We start from the raw sequence: 23,979 nt of genomic DNA on the forward strand, positions 1-23,979 counted from the left end.
TATTACAATCAGATCATTAATATATGAAATAATCGTGAATCTGGCATCTTAATATTTCTAAAGCTCCATAAAAGACAACAGAAACTAGTGCCAAATCACCGCTAATGATTAGACGAGTCTAAAGCATTAAGGACTAAGTAAATGATTTCAATTGTTAAAAAATACTTTTTAATTTGTATATTTTTACTACAATTTAGGTAATGGGATGCTGAATTCAAATGATAACTGTAGTGTAGTAATACTATACCGTATTTAGACGATGTACGTTCACCGTCCTTGCTTTCGTCTACATTCATCGGCATCGCCAGGGATGTCAGTATCACCCATGTCGCCATTAAGAGAGTATCACCGAACTGTTAGTCGTTTTTCGAGTGTCAATATGATAGCATAACGTTTTAAACGGCCCTGCGCCTCGGCGCCACAAACCTGCAATCATGGCGTGAGTATATTGATATTTAAAGTTCCTTAGAACTTCTTTGTTGACTTTTTATTTGTTGATCTTAACTTAAGCATGATGATTCAGGAATCACGTGTCAACTGCATGATGCAATCGGGCCGTGGGTTCGCTTACCTGTCCTAAAACTTCTGCTTAAATTATCGTTAATGCTATGTCAACATATTTTATCTATAGATTAAAATATTTTTAAAATGTTTAAATTTGGTTAAAATATTTTTAAAAGGTGTAAATTTAGTTGAATGATATCACATTTATAATTTACATTGAAATTAGCTTTACTACTGCGCAGTTATCTTACTACTTGATAATTTTTTTTATTAATTTCTCCACCTGATAACCCACTGAACCCAATGGCCCTCGGTGCCAGCAGTACTACTACGTACTATAAAATACCATTCCAATGCAGGGTGGAATTCTAGAAATGGAGGTTCACTTATAAAAATGCTTTCCACCCAAGTTGGAATGCTTTCCTTAGATACAGTGCTCTGCCAGATGACTGACTATAAATCAAAAGGAGGATCAAAATTAGACAAACTGTTTCAATTGTATAGTACCTCAATTTTTTTTATTAATTTCTCCACCTGATAACCCACTGAACCCAATGGCCCTCGGTGCCAGCAGTACTACTACGTACTATAAAATACCATTCCAATGATTCCATTATCTCGAAAGCTGAAGTTGAGCAATGCTTTATAAATATTTTATAATTCGTTAGAATTATTTTTAATTTGATAAACTATTGCAAATTGTGGAATACATGAATACCTAACTGCAAATATGGTATGAAGTATGATTTGTTTACATTTGTGTGAAGCAAAATCTTCTTGCCTTGCTCAACCTTTCAGTCACACCATCAATTCATCAGCATGATTGTTATTATTTTGGCCAAGATGGATCAAGGAATTCTAGAAAAAGCTGGTTCATAATGTAATATATTCACGATTGATTAATTATGGTAACTTGCTTATTTCCTAAGAATTATGAGTATGGTGGTCTGTGGTGTGGATGGTAGGTAGTGTTGGCCCAGAAAGTCATAATGGCCCAGAACATGAACTTAACTTTTTACCACTAAATTGGACTTTAAAGTTGCCTTTTGATGCCGGCACATAAATAGATGGTCTGAACTCTGAAGACTCTTCAGAGTCTATTTATGTGCCTGGCCAGTAATTTCAGCCTATTTTGAATGTGAAAGAACTCCACCACTCCACCCCTAACCCTTTAGTGATCCTTTGCGACTCATTAACACATAAATCAATGTACAGAGATGATTTTGGTACTGTTGGATAGGCCAGAATGCCAACTTTATGATGGGCATTAAAACTGGAAAATCAAAATTTTCAATTTTTCACCTAGAATATTAGGAAGTAAAGGGTTAAGAAAAGTGAGAGCCTATTCAGTTTTTATCATTTTTCATTTCCCTTCAGACATATATAATTGTATTTCTATATTATTTTGTGGTGTTCATTTTACCTGACTTGGTTCTTACAACTCTTAAGGTCATTAGTAGGAAGCTTACATTCTTCAAGGGCGGAGGGCCCTGAAGTATTCAAGTTGAAATTATCTAAACTTAGTTAGTTCCTTAGGGGCCACTATCAGTATCATCAGCACTGCTGTATGCTGTAAAGTTGGATCTTAGTTGCCTGCTGGCTTGGCTACTACATAGAAAATTTATTATTTCATTTTTTTCAAAATAGCAGAGAGATTATTCATATAATTGCAAGTATCTCTGGAGAACTTGATGGTCCAAGTATAAAAGTTACAAAAGCCAATTTTGGTGACATGTTAGGTCTGCAAAAAGTCAATCCTGGGGTGTTAATACTGGGTAGAACTTGGAGGAGGTAAAATATAAACAGGCATGGATGAATGTATTATTATTATTAGATTGGAGCTTCAATACATAGAATTCCATTCATTGAATTTCTGGCATGCATGACCAATATCACCTGCAAGATTTGTGGACAAGACCATTATGCTCATCATTGTCTTGTTATAAGCTGCTGACGATACTACTGGGAAATGAGTTCTCACCAGGATTGTAGTTTGAAAATGTTTGTTTCAATGTTCCAGATCAATCCAGATTTGTCACTTGTTTGGTTAAAAAATAGTTGTCTGGTTTGAAAACATGGGATGATGTTAGTGGCCACCATTGCTCAATACCAGTATCACTCTCATATTCCTTCCCATGTACATGCATGCCACTGGGTAGAGTAAAAACATAGGTGCTGTAAGTCTGTGTCCTGTGGCCTCTGCTAAAGTCAGTATATAGTCTCCATGGAAGTTGTACCCCATCATGGCACTACCTATGCACTTTTGTCAACTCTCTACTCTAACATTCCTGGCTTAACCTCATTGGCTGCATCAAGTTGAAGGAGCAGGGCAAGAAGGGGGCTGAAGCCTGTAGTTGGCTGCTGCAAGAGGGAGAGGCAGGGTAACTTGAGGTAGGAGCATCATGGGGTATGGTTTCTATGAAGACTACTGACATGAGCAGTGGCTGCCACCATAGGCACTATGGCTTCAAGCTGGTTCAGAATTGGTGTGGCTTGCAGCATTTGGGTTATGGTGCATTGTAGCTTGGACACTAAGTGTGGCTGTACATGTTTAGGCAGAGTGTTTGCTCTATGGCTTGTTCAGGAGTTGAATTTGTTGCCAATGTCTGGGCTCCCTAAATTAAAGAACCAGTTTCTGGTCCTCTGATCTGATATTATTTTGACTTGATAATAAATCATCCCTACTGAAATCTATCCTGTCTTCTCTCAGATGTTAAATATTTGCATGAGATATTATAATTTGCTGGACTTGTGAGTTAGGTCAGATGTTTTTCAACAGATTACTTAGCATGGATTCTTTTCTCATAATGGCCAGTGGTTGGTAAGTGTTCTACATGAAGCAAGATGCCCTTGTATTGCCTAATCTGATTAGTTCAATGTGAAGATGCAAAGCTTGTTAAGATGCAAAGCTTGTTAAGATGCAAAGCTTGCATCCATTTTTTTATAAACTTACTCTCTAAATTAGTTAGAAAAATTTCCAGGCAAATGTGAATTAATTTCATGTATGAAGTAGTCCCCTTTTTCTCAAACTTTGTCACTTGTGATCTGTGCATCACTTAATGGGATTTATTGTGTTCTTTGAGTTGTTGCTGCTATATTGTGTTGTTGAGTTGTTGGTTTGAAGTGTATGATTAAATGTAGGTCATGTTGCACCAGAATCTCCTGTGCATATGTTATATTAATTTGAATATTGCATTAATTTGATTTGAATATTACATTAAATGTGGCAGTTTTAGTTAAGTAAATGACACAATAAGAGCTACAGTGTTTTGATGTTTCTTTACTTTCAGGACCTCACGCAACTCTACCACGCTTAGCCCTACCGGCACAACCACCTCCATCCAAGAAGCCCTTCTGACACTTGTTCCTCCAGAAGTTAATTCTTCCCCACATGAACATGATCGACTTGGACAAGCTGATGGAGCCCTTGCAAGGGCCAGACCTGGCTCTTGCCAGGCTTGATTTGCCTTCATGGCTGCTTGGTGACGAAGATCCTCAACTGGGTTTTTGCCATGGGGCCAAAGAGATGCATTCCCTCACCTCTGGGAGCAATGGACATGCCTCTCCTCCATTCATCACTTCAGGTTAGTATATATGTTGGAAAGGCAGCTTGAATGAATTATTTCAGCGGGACAATAGACACACTGAAGTAAGTTTGCAACTTGCCAATAATTTTTAAGTGGAAGCTGTAAGCTCGTTGCAGTGTTGCACCAATGATATAATTTCTTCTTTAAACAAGTTGAAAGATTGCTAGAGCAACTTTCAAACCCCCATAGACACAATAATTATTTCACTTGATATCACAAGGTCCTAGTGATTGGCAGCTTCAGCTGAATATATGCACATATTACAGGGCTAGAATCAGAAGACAAGCCTGTTGTGCACTCTAAGTGCGAAGACAGGATTTCATGCTTGAATAACTTAGTGGTTCTTGCTTGGTAACTGCCTTGAAACTTCTCAAACATTACATTGAACTGCCCGTGCTTTCTTGTCATAACATTGATATTATAAATAGATTTGATTTGGAGGTCAAGTTTTTTTCGTGATTAGAAGGGCAAGACAAGGAGTTCATAACGTGTATTAAATAAAACAACCTAAATGTAAGCACGGTATCCTTGACGCAACCTAAATGTAAGCACGGTATCCTTGACCTTGTATTGAATTCCTGATGTTTAAATCGACGATTTATGAGAGGCTTGCAAAAATTGAATTTTAGGAATGTGCTTTGGCCAGCTTGCTATAACCAGTCACCTGGTGCCGCTCACTTGTTGGTATGTACACAATATGATCAGCAATGTGTGTAAGGCTTACCTCTGTTTTCAGACATTTCGGACTTGGACATCTACGACCAAATTGACTGGAACGAACCCTCCAGTTTAGAAGAATGCTTCCCTCATGACCTGAAGCAGCAGCTGCAAACTTTATCCTCCTGTGACAACTGGGAGTCCAGCACACCCCCGCCCCTTGCAGCTTATGGAGAACATGGTGCTGGTGTTGATGATCGTGCTCTTACTGGTGTGGAAGTTGCTCCAGAATCACCGCTTATTTTGGATGATGCTGCTACTCCGGAAGTGTTGCTGCAATGGTCTGGCGGGATACCTGCTTTTGTGACGCCCGAAGAAGATACCACTACTTCTGGAATTGGTACATCAGCAACAGTGATCTCGGTTCCCATCAGCGATGCCCTCACCCCTAGCGTACCAGAAGTGAAGAGCGCTCGTCAGCATGAGGCGGCTCCCATGTTCATTGTTAGGACTGTGCCATCGACCGCCTTCAGTCCGGCACCTCAGAAAATTGTCATCAATTTGAAGAGAGTTTCGATGGTTCCTAAAACCTCTAATCCTTGCCAAGAGACAAGTAACGATGTAGTTAGCAAACAACCTACCACTGCGTCGCGCACTCTAAAGAATATTTTTTGCAGCAGCACAGCGGACGATGAACTTTTGCAATATTTCACGCCATCAGATAGCCCGCATCCTTCTGAGCAGAGCCATACCGCAGACGAGCAGACTTACGTCACCAATGAGCAGACCTGCGTCATCGACGAGCAGACCAACATCACTGATGAGATGATTTGCATAGGAGATTCAGGTGATGAGACGGACTCTGTCGACTACGAACAGATATCGCTGTTGTCTCCAAGTGACCAGTCTGTGGATGCTGAGATGACGTACGAGGAGCTCACAGAAGACAGTGGCATCTTCTTGTTGTCTCCCGAATCCAGAGGAAGCGAATCGTTTTCGTCTCCTCCTCGCTTCGGGAACAACCAATTCCTGTTCTCGCCTCACTCCAGCAATGAAGTAATGTCGCACTCAAGCATTACCGCAAAGCCAGTGTCGTCGTCGGTCCGGAAACCGCGTGCCTCACCGTACTCGCCTCTGGAGAAGAAACTGCGCAAGAAAGAACAGAACAAACGAGCCGCGTTGCGCTATCGTCAGAAGAAAAAAGATGAGGAGGACACCATTCTCATGATGCTGCAGAGGGAGGAGGACAGACAGAAGGACCTCACTGAGAAATATGATGCGCTGCAAATGGAAGTGCGGCTCATGAAGAAATTAATGAGGGAAGTTTTTGCTAAAAAGATTGGCATGAAATCCACTAAGAAAGTTTTTTCCTCGTAGATTGGCATAAAATATTATGAAAAAATTGTACCTAACAAAATATTTGGTTTTAAATCAACTAATAATCGAGGAAAGATTTTCCGAAGATCTTATATATCCAGTTCTGAAGGAATGCATGTCTTTGGCCCGAGTTCGGCCTTTCGTTTTTGTTTTCTTGTCCACGCACTATTTTTCTTAAGGAAGGCTGCAGGAGGAGCTTGGACCAGGAGCCACGCAGCCATGATGGCCTCGAGCCGGAACAATATTTTGCGTGCTAACCCGTGCCTCTTGTCGCTACAGGTTCTGCTCGTTTAAGCAAGCTCGTTGCAGACTTGATGGATGCACGAAATAATGAATTGGAGGTGTACGTAGCACGTTCCTGACGTCAAAATTACTTGCGCTAACGTAGCATCGTCAGGTGAATGAATTAGTGTCGTAACTTCATCGCAATAATCTCAATTCAGCGTTCAGTGTTACCCGGGCACCGCCATTTGTAATCGAATTTACGATCCGTATAATTCTTTTCACCTTGCCCAAGATTCTAAATCAAAGCTGCATATTATCATTCATTATTGCCGTGCATTTGAGTGCAGCGCCTGAAGCTTCGGGAGGCACGCGCGTCCTGACCAGCGCCTCCTCGCCACGCTAGTGTAAGATAAGCAATGTATTAGTTTGTTTAGTAATCTCATACGTTGGAGTTTGAAGGTCTATTTCGTAGTTCTTTTTATACTAATTCACTGAAGATTTCATTAAAACTTTTAGTTTGCCTGGGATTAGTTCTGTCATTCTCATAGTTTGGCTCTGCTGGTGTATATTTCTTAAGGACTCACGTCCAGTGTGTCTTGTCTATATTTGAGTGAAAGACACCTCAATAAAATCCCATCACTATTTGTCTATTCCTTGACCTTGTAAAAAGATTGATTTCTAAGCATACGAAACTAAGACGAAAAATGTGGAATATTGAGAGGAAGGTTGAAGTTCCTCTAGACGAACTCGACGGTCTAACCGCCTAGTGTTTCGCACCATGTCTGTCCAGGGCTTAAGAGTTTTCGACGTTTACGCTGGCTGGAGCTCGGCCAGCAAGGCGCGAGTGTTAGCCTCACATATGTAGTGGGTTCTAAGCAAAAAGCTTTGAAGTCGCGCCGTAGTTGACAGAAGCAATTTTAAAGTCCTCACCTGCGGCAGATATGGTTAACTTTCATTGAAATAAAAGCTGGTCCTTGATGAAAATGTCCAAAGAAACAAAGCATCGCTTCAGGCATACCTTCACTGTAGCATTACGTCTGCTCTGCAGCGACTGCGCTTTTCATTACTTGTTTCACGAGACCTCAAATTCAACATCCGAAATATGAAGGGTACGTTGGCTTTCAACAACGAGATTTCAATAGATCAATGAAAAACTTTGATTTCGTTGCAATGAATAACTAATTAACTATAGCAGGGTTTTTTTCAGACACGCCTTCAAAGATTGCATTTTTACACGAGTGAAGAACCAGTAATGAATAAGAACTTGAAAATTTTAAAGTTTGTCTTTATTTCAGCATTGACTCTGCCTGGAACATTGATCAATGCTTACAATATCAACAAAGTGAATGTTTTATGTAATAAGAGACGACTCATTAGGTTTGCGAACTATGGTGTAGGCGGTCTCTGGTGCCAAGAATCTTGTTTGACGAGTTGACGTAACAAGGGCGGTGGTGGTTGTTATGGCGGTCTCGTCAGTCTCAATTAAATACAAATGAACAATGAAACACTTTATTTTGTTACTTTTTGCAATTGAAAATGATGGCAGGTTTAATGTACATTAACGGGTGTGGTGGCAGTGTTTGAGGAGCTTAACGCTTGCGCCAGGTATACTTAGCCCTGGCCCCCTTCTGGCCGGGCTTCTTCCTCTCGTGCCGCCGGACGTCCTGAGTCAGTAGCCCCGCTGTTGAGGATTTTAAAAATTAGGCATAACAATGGATAACTAAAGATAATAACAAGGAGACTTTACTCTTCCATAGGTATTATTGTTGAAGCTAATGCGCAGGTCATTCTCCGAAAATCAAGTTGAGTTAACTTGAGCTTATTTTTTTTTTACAATTACGGCAAATTTCATCACTGCTTTAGTTAGAAAATTAATAATTACTTCAATAAAAATAGAAATTAGCTTGACTACTATAGAGAAGAATTTTACTGTAGAGTGCTAGTTTAGTGACCATGGAATCAAGTCAGACTCTAGGTTAACTAGCTCGGACACAGTAAGAGCAGCCTCTAGAGAACTAAAACGCTACAGGTCGTCGTACCGAGTCTGAGTTTCTCGCAAGTGTCGGGGTCGCAGAAGGCGGTGAGGGCTTGGGCGAGAGCGTAGCGGATGGCGCAGCTCTGGCCCGTGTTGCCCCCGCCCTCCACCTTGCAGAACACGTCCACTTGGCCCACCTTCTCCGCCACCATCAGCGGCAGCAGCACCTGCAATGCATATCGACGCTGACGCTAAGTGGCAGCAGCTCACATCAAAGTTGATCCTTGCCATACTGCATAATTTTACAANTTGCCCCCGCCCTCCACCTTGCAGAACACGTCCACTTGGCCCACCTTCTCCGCCACCATCAGCGGCAGCAGCACCTGCAATGCATATCGACGCTGACGCAAAGTGGCAGCAGCTCACATCATAGTTAATCGTTGCCATACTGCATAATTTTGCAATGTTATGATCATACCGAGTGTATAAGTACAGTTCTACTCATGCAGCTCGACATGGGTTAATGATGACATCATAGTTAATGATAACGCATCATAGTTATTGATGACGCATCATAGTTATTGATGACGCATCATAGTTATTGATGACGCATCATATAGAATAATGATGTGTCTTAGTAAATGATGACAAATCACACGTATTTCTTTTATCCAGACTGAATAAGTAGTGTCATCGCACAACCTTCTGGAATCTAGCACAAACAGCAGGACGCGGCCGTTGATTTCAACATGGGCGTATCACTAGCCTGCTCCCGGTACTGTGGGTGTTCGAAGTACAGCAGGTGATGTCACTAACCTGCTCCCGGTACTGCGGGTGTTCGAAGTACAGCAGGTGATGTCACTAACCTGCTCCCGGTACTGTGGGTGTTCAAAGTACAGCAGGTGATGTCACTAACCTGCTCCCGGTACTGTGGGTGTTCGAAGTACAGCAGGTGATGTCACTAACCTGCTCCCGGTACTGCGGGTGTTCAAAGTACAGCAGGTGATGTCACTAACCTGCTCCCGGTACTGTGGGTGTTCGAAGTACAGCAGGTGATGTCACTAACCTGCTCCCGGTACTGTGGGTGTTCAAAGTACAGCAGGTGATGTCACTAACCTGCTCCCGGTACTGTGGGTGTTCAAAGTACAGCAGGTGATGTCACTAACCTGCTCCCGGTACTGTGGGTGTTCGAAGTACAGCAGGTCGCTGCCGTTGATGTTGATGAGGCCACTGCCAGATTCGTAGAGCTTCACAAGCGCCTTGGTTGTCTTGCGGGTGCCCTGGGCGATGGTGTATCGTCGGCCGTCATCCTCAACTTGCACCTGCAAGGAATACAAGGTAATAAGCGCGAGGTAAGCAAGGTAGAATAATACTTCATTATTAGGGACAATTCCACCCAGTAGAGTGGTTTAAATTGAAAATTTTCCTTTGCTGAATGGCTGCTTCTCCAGGAAATAACGACCTGGCTTCAGGAATGACTCCTTCAGCTGAAAATGTCCGCATCACCTGGAAATGACAGCTTTGCTCAGGTAATGACTAACTTGCTTCAACAATATCGGATTCCCCCGGAAATTACCATTTCACCAGGGATTGACCGCTTGTACTGAATAATGACTGGAAAGGAATGAATGCTTTATATGGGTAATGAATTCTTATCTGGTGAATGATTATATTATGACACATATGCAATGCATGCCTCACCTCGGGAACGACAGCGACTTCGTGTTCAATTGCTATAGGTTTCCTGAAGCTGTTGATGAAGTCCTTGGCCAGGTAGCTGTATGGGTGCTGGCACAGCCGCTCCAGGGACAGCACCAGCTTCTCGTACTGTAAATTAATTAACAAAAATTAGGTAAAAGTGAATTAATTGATTAATAACTGCTTGGTGAGGGTGCAATAATAATTTCCTAAACCACACATTGCTGATAATTATATACTCGTTTAGGGGCTAAGAGGCCAAGTTTATGGAGTCAAAAGTTGAAATTTGGATTAAAATTTTGCTAAAAAGATAACTAGGAAATTTACAGGTGGCATTTACAAACTCGATGGAGGTTGGGTCGATATTCAAGAAAGCTAAGTAGCTTTTGTTGACAATATTGGTAGTATTGAATGCTATATTGTATTTTACGATTGTTTATAACAGTACCTATAAACATGACCAATACCAGAAAAAAAAATCCATTCTACCACAGCAGAAACAAAAATTTTTGTCGCTTGGAAAGCTTTCAGTGTCGACATTGAATTGTTCTGAAATGCGTAACTTGCTGCCAGCAGTACCAGCATTAGGCAATACTTGCAAGGTTTCCTTAGGCAAGTGATATGCGTTATAAGCAATGATTTTGTTAGTGTTTTTCGTTAGCGGCAATGGGAATAGTAAAAAAAGAGAAGAAACAACAGTAGCACGATCAGGAGGCAGCCGTGCCTTCAAAATGAGCCAGTTGAAGGATCAAAATGAGGTAGTTGATGGATAAAAAAAAACAGTTCCATGATCAAAAATAGACAGCCAAAGAATCAAATGTTCCCTCAATAAGGCTGCATTTTAGATACCAAAAAATAAAAGCAGCATATCCAGGAAAAAGCAAGGTCACCCGAGTTAATAAAAGTAGAGCAAGACGCACCATCCAGTCTTTAAGTTTCTCCAGGAGCTTGGCCTCAACTTCTTCCTTGGACAGCCACAAGGAGCCCTCCAGCACTCTGCACACACAATAATATACCTATCTATATTACCTATATATATTTTTAATTAGGTAATATTATATTGTATTACTATATTATATTAGCCCTCCAGGATTTGCCCATTTTGTTTTTAAAATCCGTAAAGCACAAGTAAATTATACAGTGCTTACCAGTGCAGCAGAACAACATGAGAGTGGTGAACACAAAGCTAACTAGTTTAAAGAACAACCTAGTGTCGCTGGATGTGATGTTAACGAGGGTATCAGGAACACTTATGGCATCAGTCTGGACTACATCCTCACAACTCACAGTTGAGACTCTCCTCACAACTCACAGTTGAGACTCTCCTCACAACTCACAGTTGAGACTCTCCTCACAACTCACCGTTTAGATTGTCTTTTCACAACTCACAGTTTACACTTTTGCCTCACAACTCACATTTAAAACTGTCTCCTCATAACTCACAGTTTAGACTGTCTCCTCACAACACAGTCTGGACTACATTCTCACAACTCACAGTCTGTCAATGATCTCAACGTTGGTTGTGTTGGAGAGTGACTTTAGGGTGTTAGCTTCTACCTCCGGTACTTCAGATTTGCGTATCTTAGAATCATTGTACATTTTTAAGCTTAGGCCCAGTTTAAATTCAGCTGTGAGCTCCTATCCCCTTGAAATTGTGAATAGATAGGTTTTTATGCCCTATTACTTGTAAATTTAGGTTCTAATAGTGTTCTGTGCTTTCAATCGTATTAACTTGTGACTTTCTATGTATGTTCTAGATTCTACGAACTGACGATGGAGCTGGACTCCGAAACGTTTTCTATAAAGATATGAATTTTTGTGGACTTTTCTTTGCTTTTAAATTTTTAGTCAACTTGCAATTTAAGCAAATAAGTGACATTAATACTTTAAAACATGTTTGCTTCATGCAGCCTTTAGTCCTAAGGAAACACACTTAAAACTACCATATGAACTAATCAACCTGAATATTTTGAACCTGTGAATCTCACAAAAAGATTGATAAAACTAGATTAAAATGCTATTTCTTTTCAGTACAAAGTAGCAAGTCTCACGTCAGCATCCTGTCGTGTGAAGGTGGCTGGGTCCTGACCCATGATGTTGGCAAGATGACGATGTGCCAGCTCAAACTCCGTCACCTTCTCCCGCATGAAACTCTCTGATCAACATGGTATAGTTAGTTCTCCAATAGTATAGAAAAATAAAAAAATTCTGCCAGGCATCTCATGCAATTTATAATTTCTCTTCCTACACATTTAGTTATATTTGGAGAAAAACTAACTTATTCTGGCCTCTTCAAGCACTAGATAAAATATACCTGAAATCTTAAATAAATTGGGCTCCCAATGCTCAGAACTCTAAAGGCAGAATGTAAAATAACTGAACTTTGATACCACAAGCAAATGAATGTATCCTTTACTAGGAGGCTAGCTGAAGATTAATTGATGCTTTATCAATTCCTTTGCATATCATTTTTATGGATCAAGGAGCTTGATAATGATTGATCATTGATTGGTGTCTTGTATGCCACCCAGTACGTCCCGGTCATGAACACTATGCAAGGCACTTGGTTGCTGTCCACTTTGAAATGCATGTGCATCCTTTATAGGTAAAGTTTTAAAAATAAAATATAATTACACAGAATTGTTTGATAATCGACTCAAATTTGAACTAATTCCTCAATCCAAATGCAAATACTTTGAAATATAGAAGTGAAATGAAGCTGGCTCTTGTTGAAAATGTGTACTTCTGTTCCATTCAAAATATTCATTTTTTTATTTTGCTTTGGTGTAAACCTTACAGCTGGTATTAGTTCAGACTCATTTGTACTAACATTTAGCAAATATTTGTACCTATACTTGCACTGATATTTTACACTTAAAGGGAAGGCACCACAATAATTCAAACATGAAAAAGTTTACCTATAGTAAACACTCACTGTGTGCCTGGACACGTTCCAGATATGACCTGGCAGCTTTATTTGTGGGGATGTGGTTGAGTTCTTCTCTTAAAACTCCTTCCCTTACCCTGTCTATCATCTCCTGCTGCTGGGACATCTGCAGGCCTTTCATAAAGCCTGAATTCCTCCTTTGCACCTGTGTGATCAAAACAGAATAGATTTCCATTTCAATTATCACAGATGTTATGCCTGAGAACTTGGCTACTATACTTTTGTATAGGTATAAACTTTATCCTCCAAACCTGCATGATATATATTTTAAGAAAATAGTTTTCCATTGCTATTATCACAAATTTAATGCCAGTGAATGGCTAATAAATACTTTCATAATTCATGCTTCAAGATATTTATTGACTATTGAGTGTCTACACTTTATAAAAGACAAATTTATGAAAATCCACAGTAACGTCTTACCAAAATAAGATTTCTAAGAAGCTGAGAGCAGCGTCGCATGAGAGCAGGAGGGACTCTCATCTCATGTAGGACACTCAATGTTGCCATGGTCAAAATTGGTTTCTATTAAATCATCCAAATGGTAAATAAAATATTATGTACAAAATTATTAAACTCTAAAAATAAAATAAAAATATGTCATATTGATCTCTCAACCTGAAAAAGTGAGAAATTTACAATTTTTTTTTTTTGTCACTTGCTACTGTAACACAAGTTAATATAATTCTCGATGAAGTGAATGAATACAATAATAATCAATTGTCCCACAAGCTCAATCGCAATGACTCCCAGTCAAGCGCTTGTTATTTTCATAAAGAAATATTTGGAGTCGATTTGATAAATATATATTTGTATAAAAACTAGTCAGCCCTTTGAATGTTTTTGTGCACCTATGAATATTATGACAAACAAGAGCTTTTTGAAACAATTTGAATATTATGACAAACAAGAGCTTTTTGTTGACCTTCTTTATCAAGTTCTATTAGTAAAATAGAGCAGTAAGTATCTGTAATAACAGCATTAACATACAGAAAATATTAAATGGAATTTTGAGGTTTGTCATGAAATTAGATGGTTTCTAAAACATTTGATAATATGTATCTCGGTACCTCACTTTAATCTGCAATACTGTAACAGCCCAAAAAATGCTTAGAACAGCCAATTGACAAATGTTTAAAAATAAAGAGCGATGTTTGAAAGATGAGAGTAGAATTTTGTCATCCAATTAAATACAGTACAATGATTGGCCAGCACAGAGTTAGTATTACTAGCATGGAACTTTGAAGAGAATAGTAGTTAAGGGGACCCGCTACCCTAAAATTTTCAATTTTGGCATTTTCTGGTTTTTGTGCTCATCTTAAAGCTTACTTTTTGACGCATCCAACGGTACCAGAATCATCCCTCTACATCAAAAAATGATTTGTAACAGCCCCCCAAAGGGAGGGAGTTTTTAGAGCCCTTCACTAAAGCCTATGGGATTAATTAGAAGGCTGGACACACTAAAAAGGAACGTCTGATGTAAAGCGGCCAATTATGGCATTATCCGGTGCTTATACTCATCTTAAAGCTTACTTTCTGACGATTCCATTGGTAGCAGAATCATCTTTCTACCTCCATTTTTACGTTTGCCACGCCTCATGGAACGGGGGGCGGTGGGGGGCGGCCTTAACAAATTGCAAAGGCAGTAATTACAGGGCGTGACTTCATATACTGCCAGATGCAGCCAGATCTTTCAGTGCCCATCATGACAGCAAGGTGAAAAGTGTGCAGCCACTCGCTCTATGCCTTCCTCACTTATTTTTAAGGCTTAGTTTCGGTATGTTGGCTACATTACGACTCTTTTACGTCATTTTACGTGCCGCCTGGCAGTTTTTCGGGCGTGGTGAAAACCTCCGATTGGTCTCATGGCAAACCTATCTCCTCCTACAGTTTTCAAGCTACAGCAATGAAACATATACCATTCGATTTGTAAAGACCATACCTTTCGAACTGATGACAATTTTTTCAAATTTCTGTCTGGTTCGTTTTTTATATGGGGGAGAAGGGGGGGAGGGGTTAGGGAAGGTGCTGGAGATTCACTGGGAAGCCAAAGGAGGCGCCAGCCTGAAAAAGTTTGGGAACCACTGTTCCAGAGAAACGTAAGATTACCATCAAGCAGGATAATAAGGGACAGTTTTAGAATTTTTTATTAATAACTTCTTACCGTGAATCATTCCATAAATGAGTTTGGGCTCACTTTAAAGGCCTTTGTGAGGGCTATCATCTGGCATCTCCAAAAAATGCCATACGCTATTTGTAAGGTGCATGATGCAACATAAAAGCCTCTAATTACCCCTGGGAACAGGGTAATTAGGGACACTTTAAATAAAACTAAATTTTAAAATGTTTGAAGCATGCAGAGTGTACCTACTCATCTATTACGAACAGTCCTCTTCTTCCTATGTAAATGATGTAGAATAAATGACATATTTTAGGTGATTTTTACTTGTTTTATCTTTATTGATATGATATTACCATATCCATGGACATGCTATTGAGCATTGACAACGACCTTGTCCACTGTAAGCTTCATATCAGCAGCCATATAGCATTTCTTCTGTATCTGTATGCTTGCAGGATGGCTTGCAATTTTACACAATTCTAATTGGGTTAAGTGAATTTGCTATAACAAAAAAAGATTGTGAAAAAACATACCTGAAACAGAAAGAAATATTTTAGTGACAACTATCATATTTTTGAGAGAAATAAATCATAGTTTAGGTCAATTACTTTTCATTCCATGTTGCCCATGCCTGGCCCAGTGCACCATCTATCTATGACATTCAATGCACAATTTTGTACTTACCTTACCTTATGACCTTATGATGAGTTCAGGACTTCCTAATCCCCGGTCATGATGATGCGCCGCCTTTGTCATCCTCCATCTCCAAGTCGTTGTCGGATGTAACGTTGGACGTGTTGAATGTAACGTCGGACATGTTTGTGACGACTGATGATGCATTAATTTTTTGTTAAGTGAAATTTCTTTCACTAAGCAAGGTAAATGTACCCAAAATTCTTTGTTAGTTCAAATCAGTTCAGTAGTTTGTAAGAAATTCTATGATCACTGTGAATTTTGGCCTGTATCACCATATAACTCCCAAATGTAGGTGAAATTTAAAATTTTTTCACCAGCTAAACATTGTTAGGTCCTAATGAATATGTGTTCCAAGTGTAATAGAACTGCATTCATTAGTTTGGGAGATCTTCCTTGGTCACTGGATTTGGAGATTGGTTGTTGAGACTGGATGCAAGACCGTCCATGAGTCCGGCTGTAAATTTGTCCAAGCCGTCTTGAATTTCTAGTGCTGAAACAGTTAAAACTGAAAAAAAAACTTATATTGGTTTGCTAAATGGGGTTTCATTTGTGAAATATGTACACATTTGAGGCTTTAGTTTTTATATGTCTGCCCAGGGGGGGGGGAAAGTGCTGGAGATCTGGAGATTCACTGGGGAGCCAAAGGGGGTGCCAGCCTGAAAAAGTTTGGGAACCACTGTACCAGAGAAACGTAAGATTACCATCAAGCAGGATAATAAGGGACAGTTTTGAGAATTTTTGTTAATAACTTCTTACCATGAATCGTTTCATGAATGAGTTTGGGCTCACTTTAAAGGCCTTTGCAAGGGCTATCCCCTGGCATGACTTCCTAATCCCCGGTCACGCTGATGCACCACCTTCGTCATCCTCCATCTCCAATTCGTTGTCGGATGTAACATTGGATGTGTTGAATGTAACACCGGACATGTTTGTGATGACTGATGATGCATTAATTTTTTGTTAAGTGAAATTTCTTTCACTAAGCAAGGTAAATGTACCCAAAATTCTTTGTTGTTTATAGTTTTTTTTTTTTTTATGGGAGCCTTTACTTTGAGTTTGCTAACCAAGATTCTACTGTAAATGCATTTTTGGAGGTGTTATTTACATTATTATCCTGGGGAGGGGGAGGGCATCCCTTAACCCTTATTACCCCGTATTTTGGGATCATGGGATGAGCTTCACAAATTCTGTCAATCACATTTTTAAGCAAACACCTATGTGCAACTTTTACATACTATGTATATAAAAAGTTTTAATACGCCATATTAAAAAACTAGTGACAGTGTTATTAAAATTAGTGTTTGTACAGCAAATATTTTTTTTAATACAGGCCTTAGCAAAGGTAATCTTCCAAAATCTTACTTTTCACACTTTTTCCATTGATTTTTTCAAGGTAGTAAATGTATGATTGCCAAACTTGCTTTATGCTATGTAGATAGGAAAAATGTTTAACTTATATTCATTCTCAGAAACATCCTGGAGCAAGCCAACGAATGGAACGCTACATTGTACGTCCACTTCGTTGATTTTGAGAAGGCATTTGATTCAATACACCGAGACAGCCTTTGGGCCATCATGCGCCAATATGGAATACCTCAGAAGCTGATCCGGCTAGTCAGGACTCTCTACGAGGACTTTCAGTGCTCCGTGATCGATGAGAACGAAACAACAGAGTGGTTTCCAGTAAGGACAGGAGTGAAACAGGGGTGTTGCATGTCAGGATTTTTGTTCCTCCTTGTGATCGACTGGGTAATGCGCAGGACTGTGGAAGGTGAAAGAACTGGGCTCCGATGGAATTTAACGACCATGCTGGAGGACCTTGACTTTGCAGATGACATTGCCCTTCTGTCTTCAACAATGAATCACCTGCAGCAAAAAACAACCAGGTTAGAGAGTAATGCAGCAAAAGTGGGGCTAAAACTGAATGCCAAGAAATGCAAGATATTGAAGGTCAACAGCGGGAGCAACAACAAGCTGAGGGCTGGAGAGAGCGAGGTGGAGGAAGTGGAGAGCTTCACATATCTGGGTGCAAACGTCACTAAGGATGGTGGGAGCACAGTGGATGTGAGGAGGCGAGTGGCAATGGCAAGCGCGCAATTCAAAAGACTAACAAACATCTGGCAAGCCAGAAACATCAGCAGAAAGACCAAAACCTCCCTGTTCAAGAGCCTGGTTCTTTCAGTTTTGTTATACGGATGTGAGACCTGGAAACTAACCAAGGGAGAAGAGAGAAAACTAGATATCTTTCAGACCAAATGCTTACGGAAGATTTGCAAGATCCGATGGCAGCAACACATCTCAAACAAGTCGGTTCTTGATATGACAGAAGTGGAGAAAATCAGTGATGTGGTGAGGAGACGGAGGTGGAACTGGGTGGGACATGTGTTGAGGAAGGACAGAGCAAGCGACTGTGCTGTGGCCCTCGGGTGGGCACCTGAAGGAAGGAGGAAGAGAGGACGCCCAAAAACAACTTGGAGGCGAATGGTGGAAGAGGAGAGAAACCGAGCAGGCTGGAACTCGTGGAACATAGCACAGCAGGCAGCTGCAAACCGGACCCAGTGGAGGAGTGACGTCCAAGCCTTGTGCGCCTTATGGCGCAGACTGCGGAGAGAACTGAACTAATATTTCAATTAGTTTAGTTGCTACATTTCTATGAAAAGTCGAAAGAGCGGGAGGACTGTCCTGAATCCTGATTTACCATGCTTGTCCCTTATTACCCCCATTTCATGGTGCTGGTGGTACAGTAAGTCTAGTAAGTAGTAAGGCTCTGTGTTTAATCGAACAAAATTAAAAAACTGTACAAAAAATTCACCTGTCTACTGATACTGTTCCTACTGTATTACATATTAGCTTAAATTCAGCGTGAAAAAGGCAGGGTATCATTATTAATCAAATAGTCTATGTCTAAGGGAACAATGCTAACTTGATCAGAAAACACAATAAACGCATGCAGATTAATGATAAATACAATTCAATAGACAACTGAAAAGTGATAAACTGATAATCTTAGCATAACTCAACAAACAGGAATATGATTTAGGTAACTACCGTCAATTTGCCAAATGCCAATTGCAAAAGCACTTCTATCCCTAGCCTTCAAAATAAAAATCTATTTTGTTAATACAGTGACATAGAATAGGTATATAGAATTTAACATGTAAAATATTTATATATAGAATTGTCACTAATACTAATAGTGACAATTCTCTAGTGAGATCGAAAAAGATTCTTGCTTATTGTGTAGCAATCTAACCCTATGAAACGTAAATCTGATAAGTATTAATGTAATGGTTTGTTTCTGTTGACGAGCGGCGAGTTAAGTCACCGAGTGAAGCAGCTACTAGGCTGCCAATGTAAATTGTAAGTGAGTAAAGTGATCAGTGGCGACTTGTGATGCACTGACGTCTGACGGTGACGGTAGACTGTAGAGGTTCATTGAAAGCATATAACCTACGTAAGCTACGATGCCTACGCAAGTTATTGGCAGATCTTTCGGCCAGTTTTAGAAATTATCAAGTAATTTGATCAGCACTTCAGCGGTTTTAAAACATAACATGCTCAGTTGTAGATATATCATTAACGCGGTCTTAATAAGTTTCATAGAAATGTTGCGGCCTCCTGCCCGGGAATCATTTTGAAGACAACTTCAACAAGACAGAGTCAATGATTCGTCTACTCGCAGACAAATAGACGTAGACTTGAATGTGTTTTATACTGATCTAGGACTTTCGATACAATCTAATGGAACATATTAGTACTACTTTAGTTAAATAATGTAGCAAAAGACCAATTAATGCGGGATTGATAGTAGAAATAGGAAGCAAGGACACCTGGCGGTTGTTTTTGCAAACTGAAATTATCGCAAACGAGCATGAAGTTTGAGGTACTGAAAGCTACGATTCAGTCGTATGCCCTTGCTTGCAAACGATCAATGGTGAATGACTCAGTCGTGTCAGAGGTGTTGTTGTCAACATATTTTGTCTTTTACTACTCATACCTGTTGCAAACTAGAGTTCGAGTGTTGCGATTGTAAAAGCAAGAATTTAATAACACAGTAGTTGCGCTTGAAATGTGTAAATAGTGTTTTAAAAAAGCTTTGCTCACTGAAAAACGAGTTACTAGGTTAGTCTCCTAAAAGAATGGATGCAGCGTCTCTGCCCCAGTCTTCAGTGCCTCGAACTCACGTCTCCTCGATTGAATGGACCAGAACATCGACGATGATGTTTATCGACGCCTTGAAACAACATCCGTGTTTGTGGCAAATTAAAAGCGCTCAATACAAAGACAGGGGATTGCGTTTTGCTGCTCTTAAGAATATTGTTGCCATTATGCGACAATCCATTTACGACATTGAAGTTGATGATGTTCGCAAAAAAATCAACACTCTGCGCACACAATTTCGCCGCGAATATAAAAATGTTATTGATATGCGCAATGCTAACGATGGATCAGAAGATGCATATATTCCGAAATTGTGGTGTTATGATAACCTTCTATTTCTTGTCGAAGGAGAAGTCTCACGGCATTCTACTGCAAATCTGGATGACTGTAATTTCTTAGAAGACGCCGTAAGTTGGAATATTTTATATAATTATGATGCAAGATGAAGTTTTGTGCAGGCTAGTTTGGGTTCAACATTTCTGTGTATGTGTATGGCTTCAATATAATTCTTTCCACGTCATTCAAAATACATTTATGTTATGAGTTTCTATTTGCTTTAATTTCGTAACAATTATTCCATTAAAATTATTTATTTTTAATTTGAAATTATATTCATCAATGTAAGTAATAAAAAAATTATATAAGCTCAGGGGACATTAATCTGTAAATTATTTTTGTTGTGACACATTTGAGTTGAGCGTTCGCGATTTATTTCAAGGGTCAATTGAACTTTTTTTTTATTTAGCGTATGATTTCCTAAAATTTTAATCCTCCGGGAGTTTCAAACAAGATAGTAATTATGATGACATTTAGGTGCGAGAGTTCCAGGTTAGATTATAGCAGCTTTTAGAAGTACATGTATTAAATAACGTAGATTCTGCACCTGAGAATAAACGATTTCAATTACACATTAAAACGATTGCAATTCTAGATTTATTTTTGAATACTAATTAGATTTTCTCATTATCGACTAATCTAAAACTACGTAAATTTTATTTCTGAACAAGTAGAATATGTAATTTATTTTTACCACATGATAACTCTGATTTTGAATCCTCCGAAGGTATCCGACGAGATCGTCATGATCATGGACGAAGCTAGGATGAAGACGTCACCCCCGCCACCGCCAGCCTCGCACTGCTCCGGGTCACCGAGTCCAACCCAGGAAGGTCCAAAGCGGAAACTCAAGACGTCAGACCAGCAGGACGCGATAATTAGGTTTGCGTTTGAGAAATTGACACGGATGGAAGCTCAAGAGGAGGAGTTCTCGCCGCACGGAAAGATTGTCACGAAAGAGCTACAAAAAATGGATAAAGAAACACAGAGAATTGCTTGGAAGTTAATCAATGATGTTTTGTTCTTGGGTGGTATGGGGGTTTTGAGGCCCACGGCTTCTGTTAAAAACGGAGACTAGATCTTTTATCTACAAGTTATTTCAATGGATAGTGTATATTTAATAATTAATTAATAATTTTCAGAATAGTTTAACTAGTGTGTATTATGTATTCGAGTAAAACTTTGAGTTTGTTGATTTGGTCGTGACATTACACGCCATCGCAAGCGTAGTTGCACAACTACTAATGTCTCTTGATAGAAGTTTACGATAAATCTCGTAGGCTGTCTGTAAATGCTCCACGAATATCAAATCGATATATCGGCAAGGTAGCTAAGCGGTTAAAATCCCAAAGATTGGAGAAGTTTCTTAGCTACTTACAGGTTCAAAACCTGCAGATGATAATAAATACGTTTGCTCTTTTCATAATAATACGCTTATAAGGAAAGCAAAATTGGAGCTGTAAGTTCGGCGGGTTTGACACCAGCAACTGGCTCTACTTACATTATATCCAAATCATAATTATGTAATTGAATAACAATACAATTCTCCTGTGTTTTATATTATTTCAACCATGTTTATTGATAATAAATACGTTTGCTCTTTTCATAATAATACACATATATTCGAAGAACGCTTCAAGCTATAACTTGTATGGCTACGAGTATAGGGCTCAGGTCGTCTAATTAAACTTGCCAGATGGGATTTCCTTCTGGCCAAATTCGAAGATTTCGGCTCGCTTTGCAAAAAACGATAAAAAAACGCAGATCGTCATTAATTTATTAACCACAGCTCAAAAATTTACAAGAAAATATTGAAGTTTCATTGGTTTTAGCTTATTTTGTGAGCTGATTTGGCAGTCTCGTCTGGCTGCCATTTGACAACCCTAGCCATATTAGCCAATGTCTCGGTAACTTGCAAGTATCGATGGTCGTCTGTTGTTGGGTAGTCTTCATGTCTGATCATCTCATGAGCAACGTCGCACCCGTAACATTCGCATTGCCTTTATTTAAATATATAAAAGAAAAATACTCTTTTCATTTCTCCATCTAACGTTTTCAGTTTGTAAAATCCCCGTTTGCACGATTCCAGCAAATGTACATACAACAGCCACTTTTGCCATGAAAAGAAATATACAATTAGCGGTGAGTAAGATGGAAAACTGTGGACGAAAAGCAAGAAGTCAAGGAAGAATCATTTATTGAGTTTTCAGTGTTGTAGCTGGGAGAGAACACCGTCGGCATTGAGCAACAGGGTGACTTCGCCGCTGTTTTGTTCGTCCTCGTGCTGCTGCAGCTCACGTTCCTGTAACACAACGAAGCTTTAGCGTTAAATAATATGTGTTGAGGATGTAAATGAAGCTATCGGTAGTTTTCCAGTACGCTAATGGTTTTGATGGTTACATTAATGGTTTTAATGGTAGACTACAAGAAAGTGATCCCTTAACAGCTCTCACGGAGGCGTGGTAGTCGTGGGGCTTGTCGGTGATGATGTAAATGAAGCTGTCGCTGCCGTCGTCTTCCCCGCGGGTGCAGGCGGGACCAGCGACCAGCCACGTCTCCTCCTGCTGCTGCTGGTCCTGCTGCTGCTGCTGGTGCTGCTGCTGCTCCTGCTGCTGGTGGTGTTGCTGCTGCTCCCCAGCACCATTTTCTGCACAGCCAGCAGCTTTTGATCACAATATAAAACTTTTATTGAGTGAACTTCAATGAGCATATAAATACAGCCCTGATACTACAAATATATCATTGAGAAGATTAACTTCAGGAAATTCTTTAGCTGGCAAGTCTATCAGCTTTATAATAAACATGCTCCAGCAGATCTAATTATTATAATCAAGGTAACCAATTATATATTAATTACAAAAATTAACTACTACCGATTGCACGCCGGCATTTAATCAATAATCATGATGTATAATGATGCGAACAAATTATATGATGTTAATAATTATTATGGTATATGATGATAATTATGGAATATAATCAACAAATATACGGGTAAGACTAACGACAAACACCCAAGGAAATGAGCGAGACTTGGTCCCGAGTATCAATGGACTTTATGCCTTCATGTGGGTCATCCTGACCCAGTTAGCCTGGCAACAAGGCGTATCAGTTCTACGTCTGCTCGTACTACATGCAAGACAATGTGTCTCGATTTGAACAATAAACCCATTCATTTATCCGTGTGAGTAACACGTCTGATCGTACTACAGGCAAGATAATGTGTCTCAATTTGAACAATAAACACACTCATTTATCTGTGTGAGTAACACGTCTGGTCGTACTACAGGCAAGATAATGTGTCTCAATTTGAACAATAAACCCATTCATTTATGTGAGTGACGCGTCACTGACGGTAGACTTGAGGGCCTGGCGAGGCGTGCGCGTCTGGGGCGTCCACGGCGGGGCGGCCTGACGACGTCCCCAGCAGCAGCGCGGGGCCCTCCGCCGTCCTGCCTCCTGCAGGGGACAGAGTGATGCTCCCCACCCCTCCAGCACTCCCCAGCACTCCCTCTGTCTCTTATACACATCTAGATGTGTATAAGAGACAGACATTTAGGTGCGGGGGACCCTAAAATTACATAGATTATTGAATTATTGCAACGTCAGAAAATCCTGCTAATAAATATAGAAAATAGCGAGTTTTATACTTGAAAATTGCGGGCCAAAATAGGACGATCTCGTTGTTAAATAG

At 39.9% G+C, this 23,979-nt stretch overlaps 3 protein-coding genes and 2 long non-coding RNA genes across 5 annotated transcripts in view; 2 read left to right on the forward strand and 3 right to left on the reverse strand.

Moving 5' to 3' along the window:
• Positions 1–306: 306 nt before the first annotated feature.
• LOC108681845 lies at positions 307–6,992 on the forward strand. Its single transcript, XM_018170918.2, has 3 exons — positions 307–439; positions 3,795–4,088; positions 4,828–6,992. Exons 2-3 carry the CDS (start codon positions 3,896–3,898, stop codon positions 6,123–6,125), a joined length of 1,491 nt encoding a protein of 496 aa, XP_018026407.1. The 5' UTR covers positions 307–439; positions 3,795–3,895; the 3' UTR covers positions 6,126–6,992.
• Positions 6,993–7,843: 851 nt separating this feature from the next.
• On the reverse strand, positions 7,844–13,549 carry LOC108681835 (28S ribosomal protein S9, mitochondrial). The gene is made up of 11 exons (XM_047885329.1): positions 13,394–13,549; positions 12,959–13,115; positions 12,058–12,178; positions 11,909–11,942; positions 11,519–11,559; positions 10,944–11,019; positions 10,027–10,152; positions 9,492–9,647; positions 8,631–8,708; positions 8,390–8,576; positions 7,844–8,031 (listed from the first exon to the last, which is right to left on the reverse strand). The coding sequence occupies exons 1-11, from the start codon at positions 13,478–13,480 to the stop codon at positions 7,940–7,942; spliced, it is 1,155 nt and encodes a 384-aa protein (XP_047741285.1). The 5' UTR covers positions 13,481–13,549; the 3' UTR covers positions 7,844–7,939.
• Positions 13,550–19,726: 6,177 nt separating this feature from the next.
• LOC108681840 lies at positions 19,727–21,480 on the forward strand. Its single transcript, XM_018170916.2, has 2 exons — positions 19,727–20,356; positions 21,013–21,480. The coding sequence occupies exons 1-2, from the start codon at positions 19,928–19,930 to the stop codon at positions 21,361–21,363; spliced, it is 780 nt and encodes a 259-aa protein (XP_018026405.1). The 5' UTR covers positions 19,727–19,927; the 3' UTR covers positions 21,364–21,480.
• Positions 21,481–22,465: 985 nt separating this feature from the next.
• LOC108681841 lies at positions 22,466–22,892 on the reverse strand. Its single transcript, XR_001931530.2, has 2 exons — positions 22,739–22,892; positions 22,466–22,587 (listed from the first exon to the last, which is right to left on the reverse strand). It is a non-coding gene; the product is annotated as an uncharacterized LOC108681841 (long non-coding RNA).
• A 12-nt stretch (positions 22,893–22,904) lies between these two features.
• The window catches only part of LOC108681842, a 1,501-nt gene continuing 426 nt past the window's right edge, over positions 22,905–23,979 (reverse strand). The window contains exons 2-3 of the long non-coding RNA XR_001931531.2: positions 23,640–23,744; positions 22,905–22,932 (exon numbers count right to left, since the gene is read on the reverse strand). This is a non-coding gene — a long non-coding RNA (uncharacterized LOC108681842). The remainder of the gene's footprint in view (positions 22,933–23,639; positions 23,745–23,979) is intronic.

This window comes from Hyalella azteca, unplaced genomic scaffold (genome assembly GCF_000764305.2).
Source record: "Hyalella azteca isolate HAZT.00-mixed unplaced genomic scaffold, Hazt_2.0.2 contig17651, whole genome shotgun sequence".
Lineage (NCBI taxonomy): Eukaryota > Metazoa > Arthropoda > Malacostraca > Amphipoda > Hyalellidae > Hyalella > Hyalella azteca.

Coding starts and splice junctions, on each gene's coding strand:
- LOC108681845 (XM_018170918.2), top strand. CDS start 3,896: ATGAACATGATCGACTTGGACAAGCTGATGGAGCCCTTGCAAGGGCCA. Junction 4,089..4,827: donor TCCTCCATTCATCACTTCAG/GTTAGTATATAT, acceptor CTCTGTTTTCAG/ACATTTCGGACTTGGACATC.
- LOC108681840 (XM_018170916.2), top strand. CDS start 19,928: ATGGATGCAGCGTCTCTGCCCCAGTCTTCAGTGCCTCGAACTCACGTC. Junction 20,357..21,012: donor GTAATTTCTTAGAAGACGCC/GTAAGTTGGAAT, acceptor AATCCTCCGAAG/GTATCCGACGAGATCGTCAT.